We start from the raw sequence: 26,392 nt of genomic DNA on the forward strand, positions 1-26,392 counted from the left end.
AAGTCACTTCTGCCTTAATTGCAAACAGTTAAGAGCAATACAGAAGGAAGGACAGTATCATTATAAAACTATGATTGAGGCTCTAAAAAGTCCTTCAGAACTATTAAGAGTTCCATCAACCCTCCTACTCAAAGTATCAAATTGCAGCCATCAACCCAATTTTAGTCTTGTGCTTAAGAAAACAGAAGAGCAGAACTTGAGACAAATAAGAATTGAAGTGATTTTTATTTCACACAGTGCCAGTTACATTGTAGTGTACAGAATGTGCTCATCTGAAGTATTAAAATCTAGTTAATCATTCATTTGACATAAAGATACCTGGTATGTCATCTTAACAATTCCCAGTTAAGATGTGTTGCCAAATTTGGAAAAATTATATTATTCATGAATGTAATGAAAGAGTGACTGGGCAACAAAATGGCATTGAATATTGATGAATGCAAAGTAATGCACATGGGAAAACATAATCCCAACTATATAACAAAATTATGGGGTCTAAATTAGCTATTACTGCTCAAGAAAGAGAGCTTAGCATCATCATGGACAATTCTCTGAAAATATCTGCTCAATATGCAGCAGCAGTCAAAAAAGCTAATAGTGTTAGGAACCATTAGGAAAGAGATAAATAATAAAATAGAAAATATCAGAATGCCACTATATAAATCCATGGAATGGCCAAACCTAGAATATTGCATGCAGTTCTGGCCAACACTGTCTCAAAAAGGGTACATCAGGATTGGAAACAGAGAAGGGCAACAAAAATGATTATGGTTATGGAACAGCATCCATCTGAGAAGAGATTAAAAAGACTGGGAGTGTTCAATTTAGAAAAGAGATGATTAAAACAGGAGATGAGAGAGATCTATAAAATCATGAATGTTGTGGAGAAAGTGAATAAGGAAGAGTTATTTATCTCTTCACATAACACAAGTACCAGTGAAATTAACAGGCAGCAGATTTAAAACAAATATAAACCAGTAATTCTTCACACAAGGCAGAGTCAACCTGTGGCACTTGTTGCAGGGGATATGAGAAGCTGGTTTTTAAAAAAGAATGAGATATGTTCATGGAGGATAGGTCCACCAATGGCTACTTGCCAAGATGGTCAGGTGTGCAACCCCATGCTTTGGGTGTCCCTAAACCTCTGACTGCTGGAAGCTGGGATTTGGTGACAGGGGATGGATCACTTGATTAATTGCCCTGTTCTGTTCATTCCCTCTGAAGCATCTGGCAATAGCCACTTTTGGAAGACAGGATACTGGGCTAGATGGACCACTGGTCTGACCCAGAATCGCCATTCTTAATTTCTTAAATATAATTAAACCATAACAAATACGTCCACATAAAATGACCTTAAAATGTGGTTAACTTTATTATTTACAATATTTCATGCTCAAGAGTTTTAACGTTCAAATCCTTTTTACAGTTTTGTAACACACTTTTAGAAGACTCAGAAGGAGGTAGGATAACTACTGTTCATATCACAAGTTAATCAGTGTTCCCATCTCAATAATTAAATGCTGACCATAGCTAACTTTTTTAAATCTACCAGATATACACAATATTTCCCACAAAAGATTGTGCTAAGTGATTTAGGATCAGTAGTCTAACACAGAAGGAACAAAGAACCAGTTACTGTTCCCTGAATACCTTTTTAAAGAAAGCAAGGAAGCCTTTGACTTTATCTGTGGTTGACTTAATTACCTGTTTGTGGCTGTGTAGCATATTTCTCTCTCCACTGAACTTTTCCAGAAACAAACAGTGGAGAGAAAGAATCAGATTCCCTTCTGGGAACTTGATTAAAGGGTACAAAATGGGATTTTCCCACACCCCCAATCAAAGATGGAAAAGCATGCAGAGTAATAAGGGAAATTGCACGTCAGCAGCAAGCTGAATAAGATAGTATTCTGTTGCCAAAGTAAAATACGTACAAAAAGATCAGCACTGCTTTATTAAAATCTAATGTTGTTAGCTCATGACTTTTATTTAATATTGCAATTAGCTAACTGTTTTGCTTTAGTAACAAAGGGCCCAGATTCACTCACTGTGGGACATAGCTCAGTTCCCACTGAATTGACAACACTCTGCACCCTGTAAGATTATGTTCTAAAGGCTGAAGGAGCCTATTTTCCTCAGAAATTCTAAATAAGTCCAATCACTGTTAATAAGAGGTTTTCAACCTACAGTTTATCTGTTTCCCTTGATTCAACTATTGACATTCTGCTGCTAAGGAAATAGGGAAAGAGACTTTTAATCCTGCTAGAAAGGTTTGAAGTACAAAAAAAAGGAGGAGTTTATAGACTCCAAATTTGAACTAAATTAAATTTACTTTAGTTTAATTATATTGCGTGTTTGAAATCTGTTTGTCAATCTTCTTAAAGAATCATCAGATCCAACAAAATGTTTCAAGTGCACTGATTGATAGTACCTCTCAGTGAACAAAGTATTACACAGTACTCAAATTAAATATAATTTTTCCAAGGCTGGCATCATTTGCAGAAAGCAATAACACTCTTCCCTATGCACTGCTCATTAATCCTTGAAGTACTGCCCTGTATGAAATCTTGCTAAAGACCATCATTTAAATATGCTTAGTGGAAGAAATACAACATGTGATCTTCTTAGCACACTTTATTGAATCAATTTTTTTAAAATCGATTTTCATCTGCAACTCCCATTAATTTGCACCTTCTAAAATCTTAGTTTAATTTCCCATCATTCCAGATTAGAGAAACAACCAGAAACAGTACTCTTAAATGACATTTTAAGGATGTCTAACACTTAAGCACATTAGTCGATGTACTGTTCTCTTCCTGATAGGGTTCATTCACAGTTCTCCCCACCATCAACTAACCTTTCGATAAATCATAAAGGCAAAAGACCACCCCAGTAAAAAAAAAACAAAACAAAAAACCACGGCTAAAGACAATCAGAGCTCACTGCAGGCCTGTGAGAGCACAGCTTGTCTAACACAGCTGACAAGGAAACGGAGTTTGTCTCCCAGGCCGGGAGAACATGATGGAATATAAGCGCTGCTCACGCTCTCAGCGGGCGGACTCCCTCCTCTTACACATGAATAGCTAACTCGTGGCCCGAGCTCCAGCTGTGCACTAGCACGCCCTGCATGGAAGGGCTCCCCGTGGTGAGTGGCTGCGCCTCGCCTACCTGCCTTGCCGGCGCAGCGGGATCTCCTTTCCGCGGCCCTGCACGGCTGCCGTTCCTGGGGAAGAGAAGAACAAGGCTGGGTCTGTTCGGCGGAGGTAATCCGCACCTTTCCTACTCAGGCGTAACCCTCACACAGCGAGTTTGCGCTTCAGCCCTACACGGCTGCGGGCGGCGGCCGTTCTCAGGCTCCAAAGGCGACCCCGGGGGGCTACACCAGAGTCCCTGCCACAGCTCCCCGGGGGCTTCTCTAGCGTCTGAGGCCACAGGCCCGGCCCGCCTAAGCCACTGAGCCCACCCTGACGGCTGCTCAGCGCGCCCCCAATCATGACCAGCTGCACAGCGCACCGGACAGAGCACCGAGAGTCCAGGCTGTTCCCTGCACAGGGGGCTCCTGTGACCCCCCGACCTGCCATGCAAGACGAGGGAAGAATCCCATCTGCTCTTCAAATCAGGCTCCTGGTGTCCCTGGAGGGGCAGCAGGGAGGGAGGGAACGGGGGTCCCCAAGAAGCCCCCGGGTAACTGAAGCAGCTCTAGTGGGCGCAGAAAAAATCCACCCAAGCTTGGCGCCAATAGACCCATAGCAGCCCCCGCCCGCCCCTCCGGAGATGGTAACGAGCCAATACACTGAAGCCTCTTACCTGGGGAGCAGAGGGTCCCCGCTTGGCGCGGGCTGCGCCCCGGCGCTCCATGCAGACCGGGCTGTAAGACAGTAGCCAGGGTTAGCTATAGGGCTGCTGCCCCCGGAGCTCTTGCGGGGCCACTTTTCTCCCCGGCTCCCGCACAGCTCTAGCCCCATCCCCTGCCCGCCGGAGAAAGGCAGCGGGCAGCGCGCTAACCCAAGGGGTCGGGGGACGAAGCCACCCCCGCGCGCTCCCAGCAGAGCGCCCCTCCTTTCCTGAGGCGCAGCTCACCTTGGGAGATCCAGACGCAGGAGAGCCCAACATAGAGAAGCCACTTGGGCTGGAAGTGGGGCTCCATCCGGTTGGACTGAGCGGGAGGCTGAACTCCCCCGGAGAAAGAGGCAGGTGCTCTCCGGCGGAAAGCGAGGTCGAGCCGGTCCGCCTGCTCCCCTACCTGCAAGCCGGGCACATCACGGCGCGGCTGAGCGCACCGCGCTGCAGGGCGGCGGGAAGAGCGGGGCGGACAAGCCCTCGCTTGCTCTTCCTACGTCTGGCTGTTCTTTTCCCCCCGGTCCCTTCCTCCAACTCAGACCTCTCCGTAGCTCCCCACGCCCGGGGCCCTGCGACTCCTCCTCTAATTACCATCATTCGGCCACTATCAAAGGCCCCCAATTGGTCCCACCCCCTCCTTCTCTTCGGTGACTCCCTCACGATCACTTGAGACCTCAAGGGCAGTTCTAGTCTGAACAGTGACCCGGTAACATGGGATTCTATCCTCATCCAGTGTCAGTGACTCCAGACTGCATTGGCCTTGTTTACCAGTAAAACTACCTGATTTTTTTTTTCTAACCACCAGCCAGACAAACACACCTGGGGAGCTGAAAATTATTGTTTTTTTTCTGGCTTGTGCATGATCAGTAATAAAGAGTCTGCCCCTGTAATTTGAGTCTGGAGGAGCTCGTTCTCACATAACTGTATTGGCTCTACAGTTCTAACAGGACTAAAACATTTATTTTTGGTACCAAGGTCAGCAGATAAGATTCTAAACAATCATAGAAAAGTAGGAGTAACTGGAAGGGAGTTAAAAAGGTCATCTAGTCCAGCCCCCAAAATAATGGTGTTGGGGTTACATTGTAATATTCAGTACTGTACACATTGGGGTGTTTAGAGCTGTGTAGGGGCATCTTCTTCATTATTTAAATCAAATAGACATAAAACAGTTGAGTAAGATGTTCTTTTATATACATAACTGCACTGTATGAAAAGATTCAGAGAAGGGCAACAAAGATGATCAAGGGGATGGGATGGCTTCCATATGAGGGGAGTCTAAAAAGATTAGCAAAAAGAAAAGGAGTACTTGTGGCACCTTAGAGACGAACAAATTTATTTGAGCATAAGCTTTCGTGAGCTACAGCTCACTTCATCGGATGCATTCAGTGGAAAATACAGTGGGGAGATTTATATACACAGAGAACATGAAACAATGGGTGTTACCATACACACTGTAACGAGAGTGATCAGGTAAGGTGAGATATTAAAGGTTTCCCCCCCCCCCCCCCGCCGCTCTCCTGCTGGTAATAGCTCACCTTACCTGATCACTCTCGTTACAGTATGTATGGTAACACCCATTGTTTCATGTTCTCTGTGTATATAAATCTCCCCACTGTATTTTCCACTGAATGCATCCGATGAAGTGAGCTGTAGCTCACGAAAGCTTATGCTCAAATAAATTGGTTAGTCTCTAAGGTGCCACAAGTCCTCCTTTTCTTTTTGCAGATACAGACTAACACGGCTGCTACTCTGAAACCTAAAAAGATTAGGGCTGTCATTTTAGGAAAGGGACAACTAGGGGGGATATGGTAAGAGGTCTGTTAAAACAGGAATGATATGGGAAAAGCGAATACAGCAGTGTTAGATGAAATTGATAGCCAGCAGGTATAACAAGAACAAGAGGAAGTACTGTGTCACACAACTCAAATTACCCTGTGGAACTCATTGGCATGGGATGTTGTGATGGCCAAACATGTAACTGGGTTCAGAAAAAGAAATAAAGTTCATGGAGGACAGGTCTAATAATGGCTATTAGCCACAATGGTCAGGAACGCAACCCCATTTTCAGGGCAACCTTAAACCTCTGACTTCCAGAAGCCAGGAAGGAAAGACAGGGGTGTATCACTCCAACTTCCCTGTTGCATACACTCCCTCTGCAGCTCTGGTACTGCACACTGTCCAGAGACAGGATACTTGGCTAGATGGAACATTGGTCTGACCTAGTATGGCAGTTCTTATGTTCTGAGATATTTTTACATCTTCTATATATGTTATTTTAAGACACTGTGGGATGCTTTGGTTCTAGGAGTACAGAGGGAGAGTTCACTAAATCTTTTCGGAAACTTCCTTTGTATAAACGATATCAGAGAGGGAGGAGAGTCTAGTGGTCAAACAGGACTAGAAGTCCAGTGGTATAGTTTCTCTTCTCCATTCTGCTATGGACTTACTGTGTGACCCTCAGCACATCATTTAGGATCTGATTTTGCACCCGGATCCATGCAGATGTCAGGGCTTGGGCACTAGGAGTTCATTGCAAGAATTTGGGCTTTAAGGGCTCACTCTTGCTCCTATTGAAATCAATTATAGTTTTGCCATTGGCTTCAATGGGAACAGGAGTAGGTCCTTAGTTACACCTCCCAGAGGAATGCGGAATTTAAATTAACGAATACCTGTAAAGCACATCAAGATCCTCTGATCTGGTACTAGAGATACAAGTAATAGAGAAGTGGCAAGTATTATTAAAGACAAATATATGGAAATATTAGAAGTTTCCTTGTTTTTATTTTAAACATGATAAAAACTTAAATTCCTTATGTGCATGTGTTCAAGGGTTTCTACATACCTTCGAAATTAGTAAAAACTTTAACTTGGCCATAGATATCCTACAGCAGGAGCAAAACCAACTAAACAACCCCAACAACTCACTCCAATGTACGATACATGTTAATAAATGTATACTCTGCATGTAACCATGAGCAATGAGGGCCCAAGCCTACAGCTGCACTGAATGCAGAATTCTGGGATGAGAATCTTAGTGACAAATTGCAGGAGCTAGTTAAAGGCCCTAATTAAACAAAAGCCTTGCACTGTGCCCTGAAGATCACCCGATACTAAAAAAGGGCAAAACAGCATAAATTAAAAAGGAGACAAAAGCTTTGAGTCTTACTTGGAAGGATGCCACAATTGTATTCTGGCAAGAAGTGGGAAATGCATTCCAGAATAATTGAGAATGGTGACTGAATGGAGATGTCTCTGCTGCCTATCCTTTCTAGATTACACCAAGGGCTGGTTAGCAGTTCTATTCCTATTGATAGCAGATGCCATATGTAAAGGCAAGTACTGTACAAATAGAAGAACACGTAGAGAAATCTTTCTACAAGAGAGTCCAAGCTTTCCTTCATTTCACAGTAAGGGCCTATTGTGCAGTCCTAACCCAAGCAGAACTCCCATTGAAGGCAATAGCCATACCAGGACTACAAGATCAAATGTTGTCAGAGAGGAGATGGAAAAGTTACATGAAAAATTTTAACAATAAAATCCATCAAAAACTAATACCTATTTCAGAAGAGCTGGATTCAGGCAAAAGCAAATCACACTGGTAGCATGCACCATATATACATGGCTAAGTAGTTAGATAAATCCACTATGAATAAAGAGTTGTATTCAGGAAGCTTTCTATAAAGCTCACAATTAAGAGAGCTGATAACATATCAGTACATTATTCAAATACAAATATACCAGTTTCTCAGAAATATTTAAAAAAAAAAAAAAGTAAAGAGAGCAAGATACAACAAGCATCCAGTTACTAAATGGCTACTTAAAGGTGGAGCTGTTTAGCTCTGCCAAATTTAAAAGGCCAGTCTCAGGAAGGCATAATGGGAGGGGGGAAAGTTCCTGTAAGAGGGAAACCACATACTAAAGAGAGAGAATAAACAGTGGGAATAAATGAAGATATGGTGGGTTTTATGTTTTACTCACCAACCTGCAATTCCTCCTACCTAGATATGTTGTAAATTCAGGAAAATGGTTTCTGCTGATGAATTTTCTTTCAGGTTATTCACATTCATTATCTGTTTCATGCTGAGACATTCCTAATATTTCAGAAATACTTAGCAGTATCATAATTCTGAAATAAGAATGCAACCCTCTGTACCCTATAAGGGCATACCCACACAAAAAATTCACAGAAGCTAGAGCTTGTCATGGCTAAACTCAAGCACGAGACCCAGATGCTGAGAATTTAGAAGGATCTGGCACTATCACCTTCTAAGCAATTGTCACCAGCTTCCAGCAACTATTCCTCAGGGCTTAGTAGAAGGATTACTTATGCTAGCATCAGCATAAAAGTTTCCCAGCTGCAAATTTATCATTGAACATCAAAGTGAGAGAGGGAGAAAGAGGTGTGGAGAGAACAGAGTATAGGTAGGGCTAGGCTGATATTCGTGACTTCCACAGTCTCTGGTAATCCTACTCCTTTCTCATTGTAAACTCACACTCCTGAGCTCCATCCCTCTCATTGCCTCTGTGTGGAAATACTTTTCACACCCACCTTCCCCTCTCTCCTACCTCTTTCTTACTTCTCACTCATCTCTTCTATCTTTCCCTCTTTTCTCTATCATTCCTCTTTTTGATCCCTTCTCCCTCTGTCTCCCTCCCTTCTTCTTTATTCTATCCCTCTTCCATCTGCTGTCCCCTCACTCCCCTTTATTCTTCAGGTTTGCATATCTTATAACAGAGTCTTTAGACGCTGCCAGTGCCAGGTGAGAACTGTCTCAAATGAAAAGAGTCCTTTTCTGACTGCTTTAGGAAGTCTGTTAACAGTAAGTCATTAAAAAGATTTTTTTTTCTCCCTTTGTAATTTGTCTCTGTGGATTGTGTTTCTTGCCGCAACAATTGTTGCATTTCTACTGAAATGATGGAAAAGAGATGGAGTTCTTGATGAAAATATCAATCTGTAAACATTGGGGAGACTGAAAGTGAGAAAGACAGACAGGAAAAGGTTTCTCCTCTTTAATTTCTCCACAATTATTTCTGAATAATCCCGAACAGGTATGTTAGGCTGTACACTGCCTTCAGTTCAAGGTAGGACCCATATTCACCATCTCCCCTCACTGGCCCACAGGGTATACTGCCTTTGATTCTACTGACATCAATGGGAATTATGAAAACAGATCAAAAGCAGCAGGATCCAGGTGACACAGGCAAAATAGATAACGCAATCCATTTTTGGGACCAACTATAAAAGTATGCAAGGTTGTTTTTCACTGAAACCTTTCTACTGGTTGTAAGTAATAAGGATTGCATTGTCTATCTTTTCCACTTTCTTAAGGATCAAAAAACAACGTCTGGAACCAACAGCAAGCCCATTTTGATGTCTGTGTGTACTATATTTGTTAAGAAGGAATTTCTTCCCCAAAGCTAACAAGGAAAAAGAGTTGCATCAAATTTTAATATGGTTTATATTTGAAATAATGTAACCTTCAGAACTAGCTTACCAGATCTCAAGCATGCTGTTTCAGAAGGTGGGATGGGTTTGTGGACTTGTATACATATATATTTGTGCTTATACACACAGTAACGTGACATCTGTCATACCAGAACAGACCAATAGTACATCAAGTCCATTATCCTGTCTCCAGTGAGTTCTATACCAGATGCTCCAGAGGAGGTATAAAATCTCCATAATACATCTAACACTGCATTACCCCTGCTCTTTCTGACTTCACTTGACTAATTTATCACCTGAAGCATGAAAAAAGTAGTTATTTTATCTTTCAATCTTATATGTCTAATCCTCTTACAAAAAGATTTCCCTCCATAATATCTTGCAGCTGTGAGTTCTGCAGATAAGTTATACATTATGTATAACTGGCCTTCTTGCTACCTTTCATGTTATTTTATCTATGTAGGAGACAAGGGAAAGATAAGATCATGCATCTTGTGCTTGGGAGAAGTAGTTGTTAAAGTGCCCCTTGGTGCTGGGGTTGCTATAGGGAGAAGACAAGAGGTTTGTATGATGGAGGCACCTCTGCTCTAACAATGATTTCTGAAATGGTGCTGAATACATTTTTGCCCTTGTCTACACTTAAAATTAAAACATCTTCAGCTGCTCCCCTTGCTGACATGCAGTGTCAGCACTGGATAATTTTTTGTAGCATTGACAAGGCTTTGAGGGCATTAGCACAGTTTAATAACATACAGAAGGAAGGAGATTTGGCTAGCATTGATCTACCAATAGGCAATTTGGCATTATCAGCTGGAAGGACTTAGGGCAATTTCTAAAGGAGTTGAATAAATGCATTCCCCACAGAATGAATTTGACTGATTCTCGTTTCTTCCAGCTTGTGTATGGCGGTATTTGTTTTATCATATCTATATTTTTATGCAAAATGCCATTCTGTCTACAGGAGGAAGTAAGTAGGCTATAAGTTTTGTTCTCTTTGCATTTCTATGTGTCAATCAGGAGTAGCTCTGTTAAAGTTATTGGAGTTACCCTGTTGTAGTACCAGTGCAAGTGACAGGAGAATAAACCCTAAATCCAGGCTTCTCAAACTTCATTGCACCATGACTCCCTTCTGACAACAAAAATTTCTACATGACCCCAAGAGTGGGGACTGAAGCCTGAGCCTACTTGAGCACTGCTGCTCCAGGCAGTGGGGCTAAAGCCTAAGCCCAAGGGCTTCATCTCTGGGCAGTGGGGGGGCCTGTAACCGGAGCCCTGCTGCTCAGGGCTGAAGCCGAAGCCTGAGCCCTGGGCAGTGGGACTCCAGCTTAGGCTTCAGCTTCAGCCCCAGGCAGTGGGGCTCAGGATCTGGTTCTGGGCCCAGCCAGTCTAACACCAGCTCTGGCAACCCCCTTAAAATGGGGTTGCAACCCACACTTTGAGAACTGCTGCCTTAAATGATATTAGCAAGGGAAATTCCCAAGATGAGATCAGCCTAGGAGGACTGAAGCAGATTTGGGTTAGGACACGCTGGCCTGATTCTGATCCCAGTTAGGAAATGGAGCTATGCTGATTGGGGGGGCAGGGGAGAGACTGGGCAAGCAAGATTGAAATCAGGCCTTGTGGTTTCAGATATACAGTGTTTTAAAAATAATTTACTATCATAATTACTTCACTTTTCATTGACTATTACTTTGTGGAAGGTGTCACATTTGAATGAGATGGAATTAAAATATATTGCATACCTATTTCTGCATTCTGCAGTGAAAATGTCTGGCTTGAAAGTCTGTGTACTGAAATGCCATATTAATCACTTCTCTGCTTAGAAGCTACTTGCCAGTGTGTTGCAATGCATACTATCAGTTTACTTGGGACTAGCTTTTCAAAAGTATTTAGGCACCCAAAGATACAGAGTGGCACCTAGTGGGATGTATAAAGGTGCCTAAGCTGGTTAAGCATCTAATTCCCACTAAAATCATTTATCTGGCACAATCCCATGTTAATACCCTGGTCCTGCATGCATGAGTAGTCTCATTGAAGGCATTCAGCCTACTCATGTGCCTAAAGATAAATATGAGAGAGACAAGATGGGTGAGTTAATATCTTTTTTGAACCAACTTCTGTTAGTGGAAGGCAAAGATTTTGAGCTACATAGAGACTTTCTTCATATTTGGAGAAGGAAGCAGAATGCCTGAGCTAAATACAAGTTGGGCCAGATTAAGGAGAAGGGACAAGACATATTGGAGGCAGTCGCTTGAAATGAAGCAAGCAATTGGGATCCCTGTATAGCTTGAAAACTTGTACCTTCCACCTGGTTCCGCCAGAGAGGTTGGTCCAATAAAGGATCTTACTCACCTCTCTCATCTCTCTTACTTCCTAGGCCTAACGAAGATACAACTTGCAATAAAGTTAAGGATGTGCTTGTTTGTTTGTTTGTTTCACCCCAGGTTTTGGCAGGGAGTGTTCTCTAGTGCTTACAGATCCTTCAGCTCCTGTGCTTCTTAAGCCTGACCCCGTCTCTTCCATCCTGGCCCTGTCCCAGTCATAGAATCATAGAATATCAGGGTTGGAAGGGACCTCAGGAGGTCATCTAGTCCAATCCCCTGCTCAAAGCAGGACCAATCCCCAATTAAATCATCCCAGCCAGGGCTTTCTCAAGCCTGACCTTAAAAACTTCTAAGGAAGGAGATTCTACCACCTCCCTAGGTAACACATTCCAATGTTTCACCACCCTCTTGGTGAAAAAGTTTTTCCTAATATCCAACTTAAACCTCCCCCACTGCAACTTGAGACCATTACTCCTTGTCCTGTCCTCTTCTACCACTGAGAATAGTCTAGAACCATCCTCTCTGGAACCACCTCTCAGATAGTTGAAAGCAGCTATCAAATCCCCCCTCATTCTTCTCTTCTGCAGACTAAACAATCCCAGTTCCCTCAGCCTCTCCTCATAAGTCATGTGTTCCAGACCCCTAATCATTTTTGTTGCCCTTCGCTGGACTCTCTCCAATTTATCCACATCCTTCTTGTAGTGTGGGGCCCGAAACTGGACACAGTACTCCAGATGAGGCCTCACCAATGTCGAATAGAGGGGAACGATCACGTCCCTCAATCTGCTCGCTATGCCCCTACTTATACATCCCAAAATGCCATTGGCCTTCTTGGCAACAAGGGCACACTGCTGACTCATAGCCAGCTTCTCGTCCACTGTCACCCCTAGGTCCTTTTCCGCAGAACTGCTGCCGAGCCATTCGGTCCCTAGTCTGTAGCGGTGCATTGGGTTCTTCCGTCCTAAGTGCAGGACCGTGCACTTATCCTTATTGAACCTCATCAGATTTCTTTTGGCCCAATCCTCTAATTTGTCTAGGTCCCTCTGTATCCTATCCCTGCCCTCCAGCGTATCTACCACTCCTCCTAGTTTAATATCATCCGCAAATTTGCTGAGGATGTAATCCACACCATCCTCCAGATCATTTATGAAGATATTGAACAAAACCGGCCCCAGGACGGACCCCTGGGGCACTCCACTTGACACCGGCTGCCAACTAGACATGGAGCCATTGATCACTACCCGTTGAGCCCGACAATCTAGCCAACTTTCTACCCACCTTATAGTGCATTCATCCAGCCCATACTTCTTTAACTTGCTGACAAGAATACTGTGGGAGACCGTGTCAAAAGCTTTGCTAAAGTCAAGAAACAATACATCCACTGCTTTCCCTTCATCCACAGAACCAGTAATCTCATCATAGAAGGCGATTAGATTAGTCAGGCATGACCTTCCCTTGGTGAATCCATGCTGACTGTTCCTGATCACTTTCCTCTCATGTAAGTGCTTCAGGATTGATTCTTTCAGTCCTCTTCCTTCTCCTCCCCATGCTCCAAATTCCTGTCTTAAACTCTCTCTTCAGGCTCCAGGACTGTCCCAGTCTTCCTCTCATTTTGCCTGCCAGACTCCCTCTCCAGGATCCTCATCCAATCTCAGTCTTACACCAAACTCTTCACCCCAGTCTCCTAGGTTCCTTAACCCAGGCTCCCCTGTATCCCACCTCCAACTTCTTGATTTATCTCAGTCCTCTCAGGCTTCCAGTCCTAGTCTCCCCTGCCAGCTCCTTGTCTGGTCTCAGTGGCTCCCAATCTGGTCTCTGTTTACCCCCACCCCAGCTCCCAGGCTCTTTGCCCAGCCAGTTCCAGTCTGTCTTCCACCCAGCCCCACCCTCTCATGAAATCCCTGTCCCAGGCCCAGACTCTCCACTCCAAGCTCTTTGCCTCATCTATTCCCTCTACTAGGCCCGCTTCTTGTCCCTTCTGCATTCAATTCAGGCAGCTTTCTTCTCCACGTAGGCTGGGTGCCAGCAGGACACAAGGCAGCTGTGGTACTGGGCATAGGACTGAGAGCAGCCTATCAGTTCCTACTAGCTGAGAGAAGTAATTTCAGGGAAGTCCTTCTCAGCCACTACTGCTGTGAGATGGTGCATGCTCAGTGAAAGGAGAATCTTCACAGGATTTAGCCACCAAACTCCCAAAACCTCCAATGAGCATGTGAGAACTGAGGTTTTCAAAGGCTTATAATTTGCCCTAATTTGGGTGACTTTTCATGGGAACAGTACAAGGTGCAACTTTTCTTGCTAAATGTAAAGTCCTTGCTCCAAAGCATGGAGGTCCTAGACCATTTAAAACAGTTGTCAGGATTTTTTTAATTTGGACTAAATAGTGTATTTTCCACTAATCTCATTTTTGGAAATAGCTGAATTGTTTTATCTGAAACTTAAAAAATCAGCTTGAGGCACTGAAAATTACAGCCTCAATTGTCCAAGTCTAGTAAAGTTATAAGCAACTGAAAACAGGGTCCTATAGTGGAAAGTGTAAGGCAGCTTTGACTATAAGCAGTGCCACCAGTTCCATCTATAATATAAACTGCATCAAATATTCTGTCAACTATTTGTGTGCATTTACTCTTCATTCAGCTGTGTGTTGCCTCTCATTAGGGTCAGGCTCTTGTCTATGTTTCAGGAAAATATTATGTGTCTCTACTAAAGATCAGTGGATATATTGAATGTGTCATTCTTGTCCTCTTAAATATTAGTAAGAGCCCTAGGTCCACATCTTCTGCAATGCCTATGTTTTGCTGGTGTAGTGAGGCAGAAGAGAAGGAGCCAATTACAGGTTTTACCCCAACCAGGTTTAAACTCAGACAACTTTTAACATCTCCAATAAATTATCTGCCAGCCACACAGGCGCGCGCACACACACACACTCACTCTCTCTCTCTCTCTGGATGCAGAGGAGGTGGTGCAGGAGTCAACTCTGTGAGATGCGGTCAGTTTCCAACTCCATTTATCCTTCCAGAATAATGCAAAGAGAGTGCGGTGGGGACCAGAATTTTCAGCCTAGTCTTCTCTTGGTCTGCAATTTATTCCTGTTAGTACAGTATATGTTATAATTGAACAATTTATATGCATATAGCACATTTCATAATGCATAAGTATACAGTTTTTAACAAAATGTATTTTGGAGACCATCTAAGTTGAGCTTTTATTTATTTGCATTGCTGTTGTGCGGCAATCAGAATCCCACATCACCAACCCTGCTGTCTTCCTGTTGGCTAACGTATTTATAATAATGTAACTTCCCTGTAACATTGTTTTATAGAAATGCATATTATTAGGTCATATTTATTAAGTAAATGAATGTGTATTGCTGAAAAACCATAAAAACTGTTTTTTTTTTTAAAGTGGGGCCGGGTTGAAAGCAAAGCATGCAGAGGTGAGGCTGCTATCATATCTGCCTCAATTCTTCCCATTGTGTTTAGGAATTGCATCTGGGGCCTGATCCAAAGCCTGCTGAAATCAATGGAAAACTTGATATTGACATAAATGAGCCTCAAACTGGGCTCCTGACCAGGGGCCCAATCTTTCTTTTCTTTTTAGAAGCTCCTAGGCTCCAGTCCTATACACATTTAAGCATGTACGTAACTTTACTCACATGAGTAACCACTGTCTTCAGTGGGATTGCTCATCTGCATAAGGATTGCTCTCATAATTAAGATCAGGCCCACCTCAGCTGCAATAACTAAGTACTAAAGGAGGGACTGAAAGAATAGCAAACAAATATATCTAAATTCCCTTATTTTGGCAGACTTGTTTTTATAGTTTGTCATAACTTTGTATCTGATTTGTATTGATAGGATGCAAGAAAAGTCACTTAAATTACACCACGGTGTTTATGACTTTTCAGATGAAAAGTCGGTTTATGGCCCCAAATATTTTGCATTTATAAATAATATTACTGATGTCACCAATGCTTTAGAAACTGCCAGACAGATTGTGCCAGGTGCTGAGCCTCTTCACTCTAGTGTGGTCAAAGAGCAGCATACCAAGAATGCCAGGATTTAAAACTCATATGGGAAATTGCCAAGGTTTTTGGTTCAATAAACTCTCACTGGATTCTTCATGCTCTCAGCCTTACCCAAGAGAATTATCACAGTGTTACCAACTCTAGTGATTTTTGTCATTAGTCTGGCAATATTTGTTGGTTTTATTAAAGCCCCAGCCCCTGGAAAGATGGGCTCTCTCTCAACATCCATTAAAAAAAAAATCTCAACATCCATTTAAAAAAATATATCTTTATTCTTGTGGTAGTACTGACAACCCCAAGCATTCAGAAATCACGAATCAATGCAGCCCTAAGAAACAAACAAAAACCTACTTTGGGTTCTCTTTTATTTGCCACCTGGTGCTGGAGCGTTTGAGCTTCAACTACAAAGGCTAAAAACTTCTTGTTTTTTATGAAAGCTGAAATGTCTGAAGTATTCACCTAGGGCTTTAAGAAAAACACTAAATTGATCAAATCCTGAGAGTTGGCAATGCTGTCATAGACGCAGAGAAATGCTTGAAGACCTGGCTGAGTACACCCTAAAGGTTCAACCCCCGCCCCCCCCCCAAAAAAAACCCTTTCAAAATGTGTTTTTTAAAAGAACACTCATGATTTGTAGGTCAATATCCCGGTTTGGGGAGCCCGATTCGTGATTGTTTGTTTTTGTTTTTTTAAATGATTAGTGCTGGCCACAGGGGAAAGGAAAAGAGTTACAAAAATGGGTGAGAAGGGGAGCGGAGCTCTCTGTTGGTCAAGGCTCTCTCTGCTCGTTCGCTCGGATTCTTGAGCGCTAGGGGTTACCTGCGGGAGAGGAGGGAGACGGGCTGGACGCGGAGGGGAGCCAGGAGGAACTGGCGGTGGAGAGGGGACTGAAAGCGGTGAGCACCCTGCTGAGCTGCAGGTGCCCTGTTGCCGCGCCGCTCCCTCTAGCGCACGGCCCGGGCTCTGCACCGCTCGCCTGTCCGCCGGGGACCAGGCGGAGCCGCAGGAGCAGCTGCCCGCGAGCAGGAAACAAGCCCGCGGAAAGCCGCAGCCTCGGGGCCCCCCATTGTCATGGAGCGGAAGGTAGCCCGGGAGTTCAGGCACAAGGTAAGAGAGCAGCGCGCGCGGCAGCCCCGCTCTGCCCTTTGCAATCGGTAACTTTCTCACCACACTGCCCGCCTCGGTGGCTGCTGCTCGCTGGGAGAGGCGAGGGGACATTTTGCTGGGACTGTGGACTCTTGGTATCAATTAACCCGGATCCTGGGGAAGGGAGTGAACGTGAAGTGCTTGAAGCAGAACAAAGCATTTCTCCCAGAGCCCTGGGGAGAAAACCTCTCCCGGGAGGACTGGGACTTCGCTCCCGGGCAGCACTTCTAGTTCAAGGCACAGAAAGTTGCTGGCTTGATTGAAACGTGCCGGACAAGTTGGCTGGTTCCGTCTTCTATCTCTTGAATTTGACCTGGATTACAGGGCTCCCAAACCGGGGCGGTGTAAAACAGACACCGTTAATTTGATAAATGTCACAGAAAAACACACACCACACTCCCTCAAGAGAAGAGGAGACTTTTCAAGTTGATTTAAAAATCCTTCAGAAAAAATAAGTGTCCCGTGGAAGATATAAGACTTGGCAAGTTGGCAGGGCTGCGTTTATTAAACAAAAGCTGTTTTGTTTCTTCTATCTGAGTCAAATCAAATCAATACTAGCCAGTTCACAATGGGGAAAGTAAACCCAGGCCTGAAAGCCCGAAGCCAAATAATCACCATTTGCAGGAACCAGCATTAATGGCCAATGATGATGAGGAATTCTGTTTGGTCTTTACTTTTATGTGTCCAGCAGGCCATGTGAAATCATGTGCAAATATTCTTTATGTATCTAGCAACCCAATTTGCATGACACGCAAGGTTGTAATCTACTAACACAAATGTTCATTCAGTGAAGCCCATAACGGTGTGTGCAAATGTCTGTTTTTGAAAAATTGAGTCTTGCATTTGAGCTCAGCCTTAAGCAACCACTAAAAATATCTTTCAAGTTTCCAATGGAGTTCAACCTTTAAAGATCTTTTCTGTCAGGCAACTGATTTTTGCAGTTCCCCTTGGTGGCTTTTTAAGAGAGGATTAATGTATTTTATGTATTAAATATAAAATTGAAATAAAAGCTTTCATAAATAAATCGTCTAGAATGAGGCAGTAGGACCCAGAAGAAGCACCTATAGGGAAACATACATTAAAGCTCTGAATATGTTTTGATATTAAAATATTCAAATGATTAGAAATGTCTAATAAAATGTCTGCCTTGCTAACCATCATTGTCTCTAACTCTGCATTGGGTTGGGCAACAGATCTGATAGGCCTGTGTCTCTGAGGCAATAATTATGGTCTTGGACGTTGGACCTATTCCCTTTCATGCTGGCAATAATTTATAAATCATCCTGGGTCCAGTTCTGCTAACAAATATTCATGCAAGTAATCTTTACTGTCAACATACTTCAGTGAAAGTAAATAGGAGGAATGTGAGAGTAACGACTACCCACCTAAATAAAGAGTTTCAGGATAAGGCCTCTTGCTTAAACTGTTAAACCGCATGGTTTTAGTGATGCAGTAATATTAATTTTAATCTGTTTTGCATCCATAACTTCAAATATTTATTCTTTTAAGTTAGAACAGTAAAATATGCCCTTACACAGGTTCTGTGTTTCCTATCCATCAAATTACATTTGTATTTGATTTTGTAATGTTAATCAGTTCTTCCTTTCTACCAAGCGGAAGCCCTAAATATAAATTATATCCCAACATATTGCCTAGTGCTTCGGTATCCTCTAACTCTTCTTAAAGGCCAGGAGAAACAAATGGACCCTGCAGTATGCCTTGAAAGTTTAACTTTCAAGTTGCATTATTTCAGTTGCATTACAGTTTTTGAGATCACATAGCTCTGATATTTTTCACAATATTTTTTCTACAGAATAAATAAATCTCAACTGAATATCAGATTACTATGCACATATAATTAAAATATTTTGTGAGTGATACATTTTATTAATATTGTAAATTACAAGCAAAGAAATGTCATAGATTTAAATAGTGTGAAAACAATCCACAAGGAAATTATTTACTTAGTTGTATCCTAGGATTCAAAATTACACAACTGTAGTAAGTATTCCCTGAAATAATGAGTGCATAGTATCTCCATATTAACAAACCCTATTTTGTGACTCTGTTAATAATGTTTTATTTCTTAATGAAAGTGTCTGCATTTATTTTTCAAAGCATTCTCTGTAACTGCAGCAAGGTAATATGAACTCTGAGACACGTGATCTTGTGACATTTGACACTTCAAGTAATAGCTTATATATACCCTTATGCAAAGGACAGCTCTAATTAACTTATGTTAAACAACCAGGCCACAGATGTTCTTTGTACCAAAACTCCTTAGAATTAATTTGTTTTCCAACTTGTCAGAATTTAGAAAGGGCAGGAAATATCACACTGTTCATTATTGGTTTGTTTGCATCCCTTCTAGGTTTAATGGAGCATTTATTGAAGTTCATTTAGGAAAAAATAATAATTTCCATATGCCACGGCGTGTTCATACTTACATAAAGTATCTTTCTGTCTCTGCATTGGTCTAGTAATAATGCATTTGATTTTTAAACCTGTAATGCCTGCACTGATAGTAACAGGAATTGCTAGAATGGATTAGACCAATGGTCAAAAATCCTATCTCTGACAGTGGCCAGTACTAGATGCTTCTGAGGAAAGAAACTCCAATAATGGGCAATTATGGAACAATCTGCTCCTAGGGGAAGTTTTTTCCTGATGCCTGCCAGAGGTTGGCCTACTCCCTGAAATACAAGGGTTTACATTCCTTTTGTTTTTTTAGTGTCTAACGTAACTGTGAATGTTCTCTTTATCCATATAAACGTCCGATACTCTTTAATCCTGCAGGTTTTTGGCCTCAGTGATATCTTGTGGTAGCAAGTTCCACTGATTAATTATGCAATCTGACAACAGTGTTTTCTTTTATCCGTTTTAAATTTGCTTCCTTTTAATTGCATGGAATTCCTTCTTGTTTTTTGTATTTTAAGGGTGCAAATTGAAGTACTCAGATGATCTTCTCTGTACTACTCATTATTCTCTATAATTCTGTCCTAAATCTCTGACTTGGACTACTAAGTAAGTTAACCAATTCCAATCTGTCCAGTCTCTTTTCATATGGAAGTTTTTCCATGCCTCAGGTTTCATCATCTGTCTCTGAATGCCTTCTATATCTGCTATATCCTTTTGAGATAGGATAAGCATATAAATAAATTGATTTATACAATGACATTATAACATTTTCAGTATTATGAATCCTGACCTGTTGTTTGGTTGGGTTTGTTGACTGCACTGGTTTTCACTGAGCTAATTTTTATATCAATAAATACTATAGGTTGAGTAAGTGTGACATCCTACTCTTCCTCACCACCCAGTGAAAAACCTCCTCTCATGGATTGGCAACTGGCTAAAAGATAGGAAACAAAGGGTAGGAATAAATGGTCAGTTTTCAGAATGGAGAGGGGTAAATAGTGGTGCCCTCCAGGGGTCTGTTCTGGGACGAGTCCTATTCAACATATTCATAAATCGTCTGGAAAAGGGGCAAAATTTGCAGATGATCATACAAAACAGCTCAACATAGTTAAGTCCCAGGCAGACTGCGAAGAGATACAAAAAGATCTCCCAAAACTGGGTGACTGGGCAACAAAATGGCAGATGAAATTCAGTGCTGATAAATGCAAAGTAATGCACATTGGAAAACATAATCCCAACTATACGTATAAAATGATGGGGTCTAAATTAGCTGTTACCACTCGAGAGAGAGCTTGGTGTCATTGTGGATAGTTCATTGAAAACATCCACTCAATGTGCAGTGGCAGTCAAAAAAGCGAACAGAATGTTGGGGGTAGATAATAAAACAGAATATATCATGTTTACTCTATAAATCCATGGTATGCACACATCTTGAATACTGCATGCAGATGTGATCGCCCCATCTCGAAAAGATGTATTGGAATTGAAAAAGGTTCAGAAAAGAGCAACAAAAATGATTAGGGGTATGGAACAGCTTCCATGTGAGGAGAGATTAATAAGATTGGAACTTTTCATCTTGGAAAAGAGACAACTAAGGGGGTATATGATAGAGGTCTATAATATCATGGCTGGTATGGAGAAAGTAAATAAGGAAGTGTTATTTATTCCTTCTCATAACACAAGAACTAGGGACCACGAAATGAAATTAATAGGGAGCAGGTTTAAAACAAACAAAAGGAAGTATTTCTTCACACAACGCACAGTCAACCTGTGGAACTCTTTGCCAGAGGATGTTGTGAAGGCCAAGACCATAACAGGGTTAAAAAAAGAACTAGATAAATTAATGGAGGATAGGTCCATCAATGGCTATTAGCCAGGATGGGCAGGGATGGTGTCCCTGGCCTCTGTTTGCCACAAGCTGGGAATGGGCAACAGGGGATGGATCACTTGATGATTAACTATTTTGTTTATTCCTTCTGGGGCACCTGGCATTGGCCACTGTCGGAGGACAGGATACTGGGCTAGATGGAGCTGTGGTCTGACCCTGTATGGCCATTCTTATGTTCTTAAAAGTAAGGAAATGTCAATTTATGGGACATCTCTTCACCATGAGCTAACCCCCACATAATACATTTTTCACATCTTTTACCTCCAACAGATAAGGAAACATACTAATCTCCCTTACAACACATGTAACAGAAAACTTTAATTACAATTTCAACAACATTCGCAAATACGCAGGGTAGACATATGTGCACAAGAGGGTGACCACATAGCAAGTGTGAAAAATCGGGACAGGGGATGGGGGGTAATAGGAGCCCATATTAAAAAAAAAAAAGCCCCAAATAGCGGGACTATCCCTCTAAAATCAGGATATCTGGTCACCCTAGTGCACAAGTATGCAGTTTGTTATGTGATTGTGGTGGAAGTCTGAGTTGAACACTGTACTGAGGGAGATGAACTTGTAGTGTGTTTCTTTCTCCATTGAAGCAGAAGGAGGTTCTTTGTGAACATGCAAAATCCATGACCATCAGTGAAAATATGATGTGTGGGAATTACGGTAGTAAAAAGATTAAAAACTGTATGTAGCAAAATCTGTATGGCCAGACAGTGTAGCCTTAAGTGCGTGTGGGGGATCTTTTCCTAAAAGTTTTTTTTTAGGCTGATGTTGTCTTCTGCTGCTTCTTACGTCTGTTTTTGTTTGCAATAAAATGTTGTTTTACAGCAGCAAATAAAAGCAAATAATCTATTTAATGTTCTTAACTGATTAAGAGCAGATATGCTGTACCTAAGGCAAAAAGCAATCAACCATCCACAGTAGTCTCACGTTTAAAGAACCGTGAGACTACTGTGGATGGTTGATTGCTTTTTGCCTTAAAGAACCAACAGCATAACTACAATTTTCTTTAATTTTTGTCGTACTAGGCAAGTCAGAAACATATAGTTGCTGTTTTCTTTTGATTGTGCATCACCTTTAGCATTCCAGCATCTCTTTATTAGTTGTATTAATGCAGTTGACGTATAATCTATTGGAATCAGTCAAAATATACAATATCTTGCCTTCTGGTGCACAACAAACCAAAAGATCTAATTTATCTCACTCCCACTGATGTTAATCATTACCATAAATCAGCAGCGTTTCAACAGTGTAAAACTGGGTTAAGTGAGATCAGAATGTGGCCCGTAAGGTCTATTAACCCATATAAATGATGATGTTTCATATAACAAATCATAAGATATTAAAGGAAATGGGGAATCATCATCCAGTGGGGTCGTTTCTAGTTAGAATCTGTTCTTGGCCCAATGCTATTCAATATATTTATCAATAATCTAGAAGAAAACAAAATCATTGCTGGTAAAGTTTGCAGATGACAAAACTTGGTGGAGGAGGCAGCTCAGTTCTGCAGAGTGGTCTAGATCACATGGTAAGCTGGATTTACTTGAACAACATATGTTTTTAATACTGCTAATGCTAGGTCAAATATCTAGGAACCAAAAATTTAGGTCACATGTTAGGGGACTGTAGCATGTTAGGGGAGTGTATTTTTCAACGCAGTGACTCAGAAAATGAATAAAGCTCATGGTGGGTAACCAGCTGAATATGAGCTCGTAGTGCAATGTGGTGGCTTTAAGAGAGCAGGTGCTATCCTTGGACATTTAAGCAGGGGACTATCTAGTAGAAGTAGAAAAGTGGGAAGTATTATTACCACTGGTTATATAGCATCAGGGACACCGTTAGTGGAATGCCATGCCCAGTTGTGTCCCCACTTTTTAAGAAGAATATTGGCAAATTGGAAAGGATTCAGAAAAGAACTAAAGGAATTATTTGAATTCCGGAAAAAACTGTATGTATAGCGGGAGGCTGTAAAGGTCAATCTGTTTAGCTTATCAAAGAGACTGTTAGGATGGTGGCTTGATCATAGTTTATAATACCTACATGGGGAAGAGATTTCTGGCGGTCGAGGGCTCTTTAAGTTAACAGACAAAGGCATAACAAGAGCCAATGGACAGAAGGTGAAGCTAGACACGTTCAGATGAGAAATAAGGAACAGGTTTTTAAGAGTGAGGGTATTAACCATTGGAACACCTTACTAATGGATGTAGTGAATTCTCCATCGCTTGAAGTCTTGGATTTTTCTAAAAAAAAAAAATAAAAAGCTGTCGCGCAACCAGAAGTTATGGGTTTGATGCAGGAATCACCGGGTGAAATTATATTGCCTGTGTTATGCAGGAAGTCAGAGTAGATGATCATAATGATCCTTCTGGCCTTAAAATCTATGGAACCGTATCTCCCTGTTCCTCCTCTCAATTGTCTTCCATGTTTTTATTTCTTAAGGATTAGATAGGTATAAAAGGCTGATATTTTGTGGTGTTAGGCCAAATCCATTCTGGGAAGAGCCCCTAACAGGCACCCATTGTGATAGGCAAAGTGCACGTGTCACAAAAGAGTGGCTGTTCCAACGAGCTTACAACATAAGCAAATGACAAGAGACAACAGATGGATACAGCGGTCCAGTGAGTGGGGGAGACAAGGCTGCTGGAAAATGGCAATGTTGAATGGAAAACACTGCAGTTGCAGCACACGAGCTGCCTAGTTTTCAATCAAGTGTTTTGTCGGTATCACAGGAGAGAGGAATTTTAAAGATGATACCAGGCGTGGCTGTGCAGATTTTTATGGGGAGTTTCTTCCATGCATAAGAGGTAGTATGTGACAGAGCACAAAGGTGTTGGAGGGGAAAATTTGATGAGCAGGCACTACAGGCTGGTATTGCTGGGAAGGTTTAGAGTTTATAGGTAGAGTTTCATAGATCGAAGGCCAGAATGGATCATTAATAGGTAGGGCAGACCCCAGCCATGAAAATCTTAAAGGTGAAGAAAAAGCAGCGTATGTTTGCAGTGCAAAAGTGGAAGCCAGTGGAGGGTTGTAGATTGGGAGGGGGCGCGTGACACAGTCAGAGCAACAGGCCAAGAAAATGATCCTAGAAGCAGCATTTTGAATGGACTTACTACCTTTTTGTCAAGCATGCCTTTGTCAAGGCCAGAGAGAAGGAGGTAGTGGTTGTCAAGTCATGAAATGATGAAGGTTTTGATGAGAATTGTGGTGGAATGGACAGAGAGAAAAGGCTGGGATGTTGTGTTAGAATAAACAGCAAGATTTAGACACTTGTGTTCTTCCCTCCCACTGCTGAAAACTGGGAGGAGAGGGGGACATGCCACCTCCACCTAAAACTAAACATATGGCAGCTACAGCCCCATGTCTAGACATGGCAGAATTCAGTTTTGGTTTTTTATATATATAATTTTGATGGATAATATCAATGTTTATTTGTAAAGATTTTTTTTCCCAATTCTTATGAATTTTAAATTTTCACAGTTTTGGGAAATTATGGAGGTGGGACAATGCGGGGGTCAGACAATAATTATTTAATGACATTTGATGTTGAGATTCAAAAAGTTAAAGCTTTGTCACTGTGAAAACACAAATTGTCAACATCGCATGTCAGAATATATAAAGTAAATATCCTTAAATCAAAGTCTAGTAACCAGCATTTTTCTTTCTTTGCCTATCTGTAAATTTCTATTATTGTCAATGGAAATATATTTTTGTCCGTTTGTGTGTACGGTGAAATTGACATTTATTGACCATCTTTCCAAGCCTACCCATGATGCACAGCACATTGTGTAAGTAGTGTACCATTTCTACAGGGTCTGTCCTCCAGTCAGACAGGGAGAAGGGTTGCTGTTTTGGGTCTGAGGTCTGTTGGGAGAATTTATTAGTGGTTTGGACATATTTCTCAAGAGTCTTAAGCACCCTTCTCTGGCACCTTAGCTAGAAGCAGTGCTTACGTCCATTGTACCAGATTTTATGTTGAATTTACACCCAATGTGAAAACCCGTGGAGGTCAGTTGATCGGTGAAGAATTTGGCTCATTGTATAGCACCAAGTTATGAGTGCGACCATGTTGTTAGATTTTTACACACATTTTCTTTCCTGGATTCTGAAGTTCACTGGTGCAATTTGCTCATTTATACTATCAGTCAAACAATCTTGCCCTGTGCATAGGTGTCTAACTTTTAATTGTGCAGTAAGTGTTTTGTTGCAGGGGAAAAAAGTCACAGACAATCAATTATATATGGAATCATGTTGGTTTTGGAGGACAAGAAGAGATTTATAATGCAACGTGAAGCATTCATTTAACTTAAAATGTAATGCAAAGATATTGAAAACCTAGAATAAAAGGAATATGCTTAAACATTCACATTTGTCCTTGGACTTCTTGTCACAGTAACTTTTCCTTTACCTTAGATGTAAATTATGTTTTCATAAACATTAATCTTGTCTAAAAGCAAAATTTCTGTGATGTAATCTGCTGTTGCAAAGGAGGCCAGTGGGTTTTCCTGGGTTTCACAGAAGACAGAAATTGGCATGTGACAGATCTGAACTTTTTAAAAAATTTTATTTTAGTGCAGGTAGCAAAGTGGAAGCCTTGTAATCTGACACTAGTTTAAGTGAATGCACTGTTACAGAGTGAGGAAGTAATGAATAGCAAGCAGCCAGCTCTGTCACAGTTCCAGAGCCAAGAGGAAGAATCTAGGATAGTGGGTAGTTTACCTAACAACATCTGAGAGATGCGAAAATCAGAACTTTAAAGCCACTTAACATATAGTATAGTTATCTTGATTGTGACGTTTCTGGTTGTGAAAGCATGTGCTATATTAATGAATGGCCAAAAAGGTTTCTGAAAATATTTATTCAACAATACAGTCGTTATAAGGTAAGATAAGCTTGTGATATTACAGCATGCTGTACTAAATGGAATACTAGCTTTCAAAATCTGTGGTGACAAGTTTTGGACATGGTACTAAATCCGTCAGTGTTTTTAAAAAAAAATCAGCCTTGCCTTAGGTTTCAAATTCTAAAGTAATATTGCCTTTCAAAGATCTTATTTGTGTATTAGATGACTTTCCCCATTGAAATCATTGTCCCTTTGCTCAGGAATTTGTGACTGTCGAATACATTCAACATTTGTAGCTATTTAGTCATAGAATTACAAGGATGTTCTTGTATTTTCAGGTTGACTTGCTTATTGACAATGAAGCAGAGAAGGATTACCTTTATGATGTGCTACGGATGTACCACCAGTAAGCTCTAACATCAGACTTTTAAAAGCAGTTATAGATCCACTGCATTTG

At 41.6% G+C, this 26,392-nt stretch overlaps 2 protein-coding genes across 5 annotated transcripts in view; one reads left to right on the forward strand and one right to left on the reverse strand.

Moving 5' to 3' along the window:
* Nucleotides 1–4,346, reverse strand: part of OTOG (otogelin) — a 165,346-nt gene extending 161,000 nt beyond the window's left edge. The window contains exons 1-3 of the mRNA XM_074954907.1: nt 4,078–4,346; nt 3,805–3,865; nt 3,166–3,220 (exon numbers count right to left, since the gene is read on the reverse strand). Coding sequence (XP_074811008.1) covers nt 3,166–3,220; nt 3,805–3,865; nt 4,078–4,144 — 183 coding nt within the window. The 5' untranslated portion in view covers nt 4,145–4,346. The remainder of the gene's footprint in view (nt 1–3,165; nt 3,221–3,804; nt 3,866–4,077) is intronic.
* Nucleotides 4,347–16,589: 12,243 nt separating this feature from the next.
* Nucleotides 16,590–26,392, forward strand: part of USH1C (USH1 protein network component harmonin) — a 100,568-nt gene continuing 90,765 nt past the window's right edge. For 2 of the 4 annotated variants that reach the window (XM_074954908.1, XM_074954910.1), the window contains exons 1-2: nt 16,593–16,741; nt 26,274–26,341. In XM_074954908.1, the coding sequence (XP_074811009.1) occupies nt 16,706–16,741; nt 26,274–26,341 (104 nt within the window). In that variant the 5' untranslated portion in view covers nt 16,593–16,705. Of the gene's footprint in view, nt 16,742–26,273; nt 26,342–26,392 lie in introns of all 4 variants that reach the window. The other 2 variants (XM_074954911.1, XM_074954912.1) reach the window with 2 other exon arrangements.

Source organism: Natator depressus, chromosome 6 (genome assembly GCF_965152275.1).
Source record: "Natator depressus isolate rNatDep1 chromosome 6, rNatDep2.hap1, whole genome shotgun sequence".
Taxonomy (NCBI): domain Eukaryota; kingdom Metazoa; phylum Chordata; order Testudines; family Cheloniidae; genus Natator; species Natator depressus.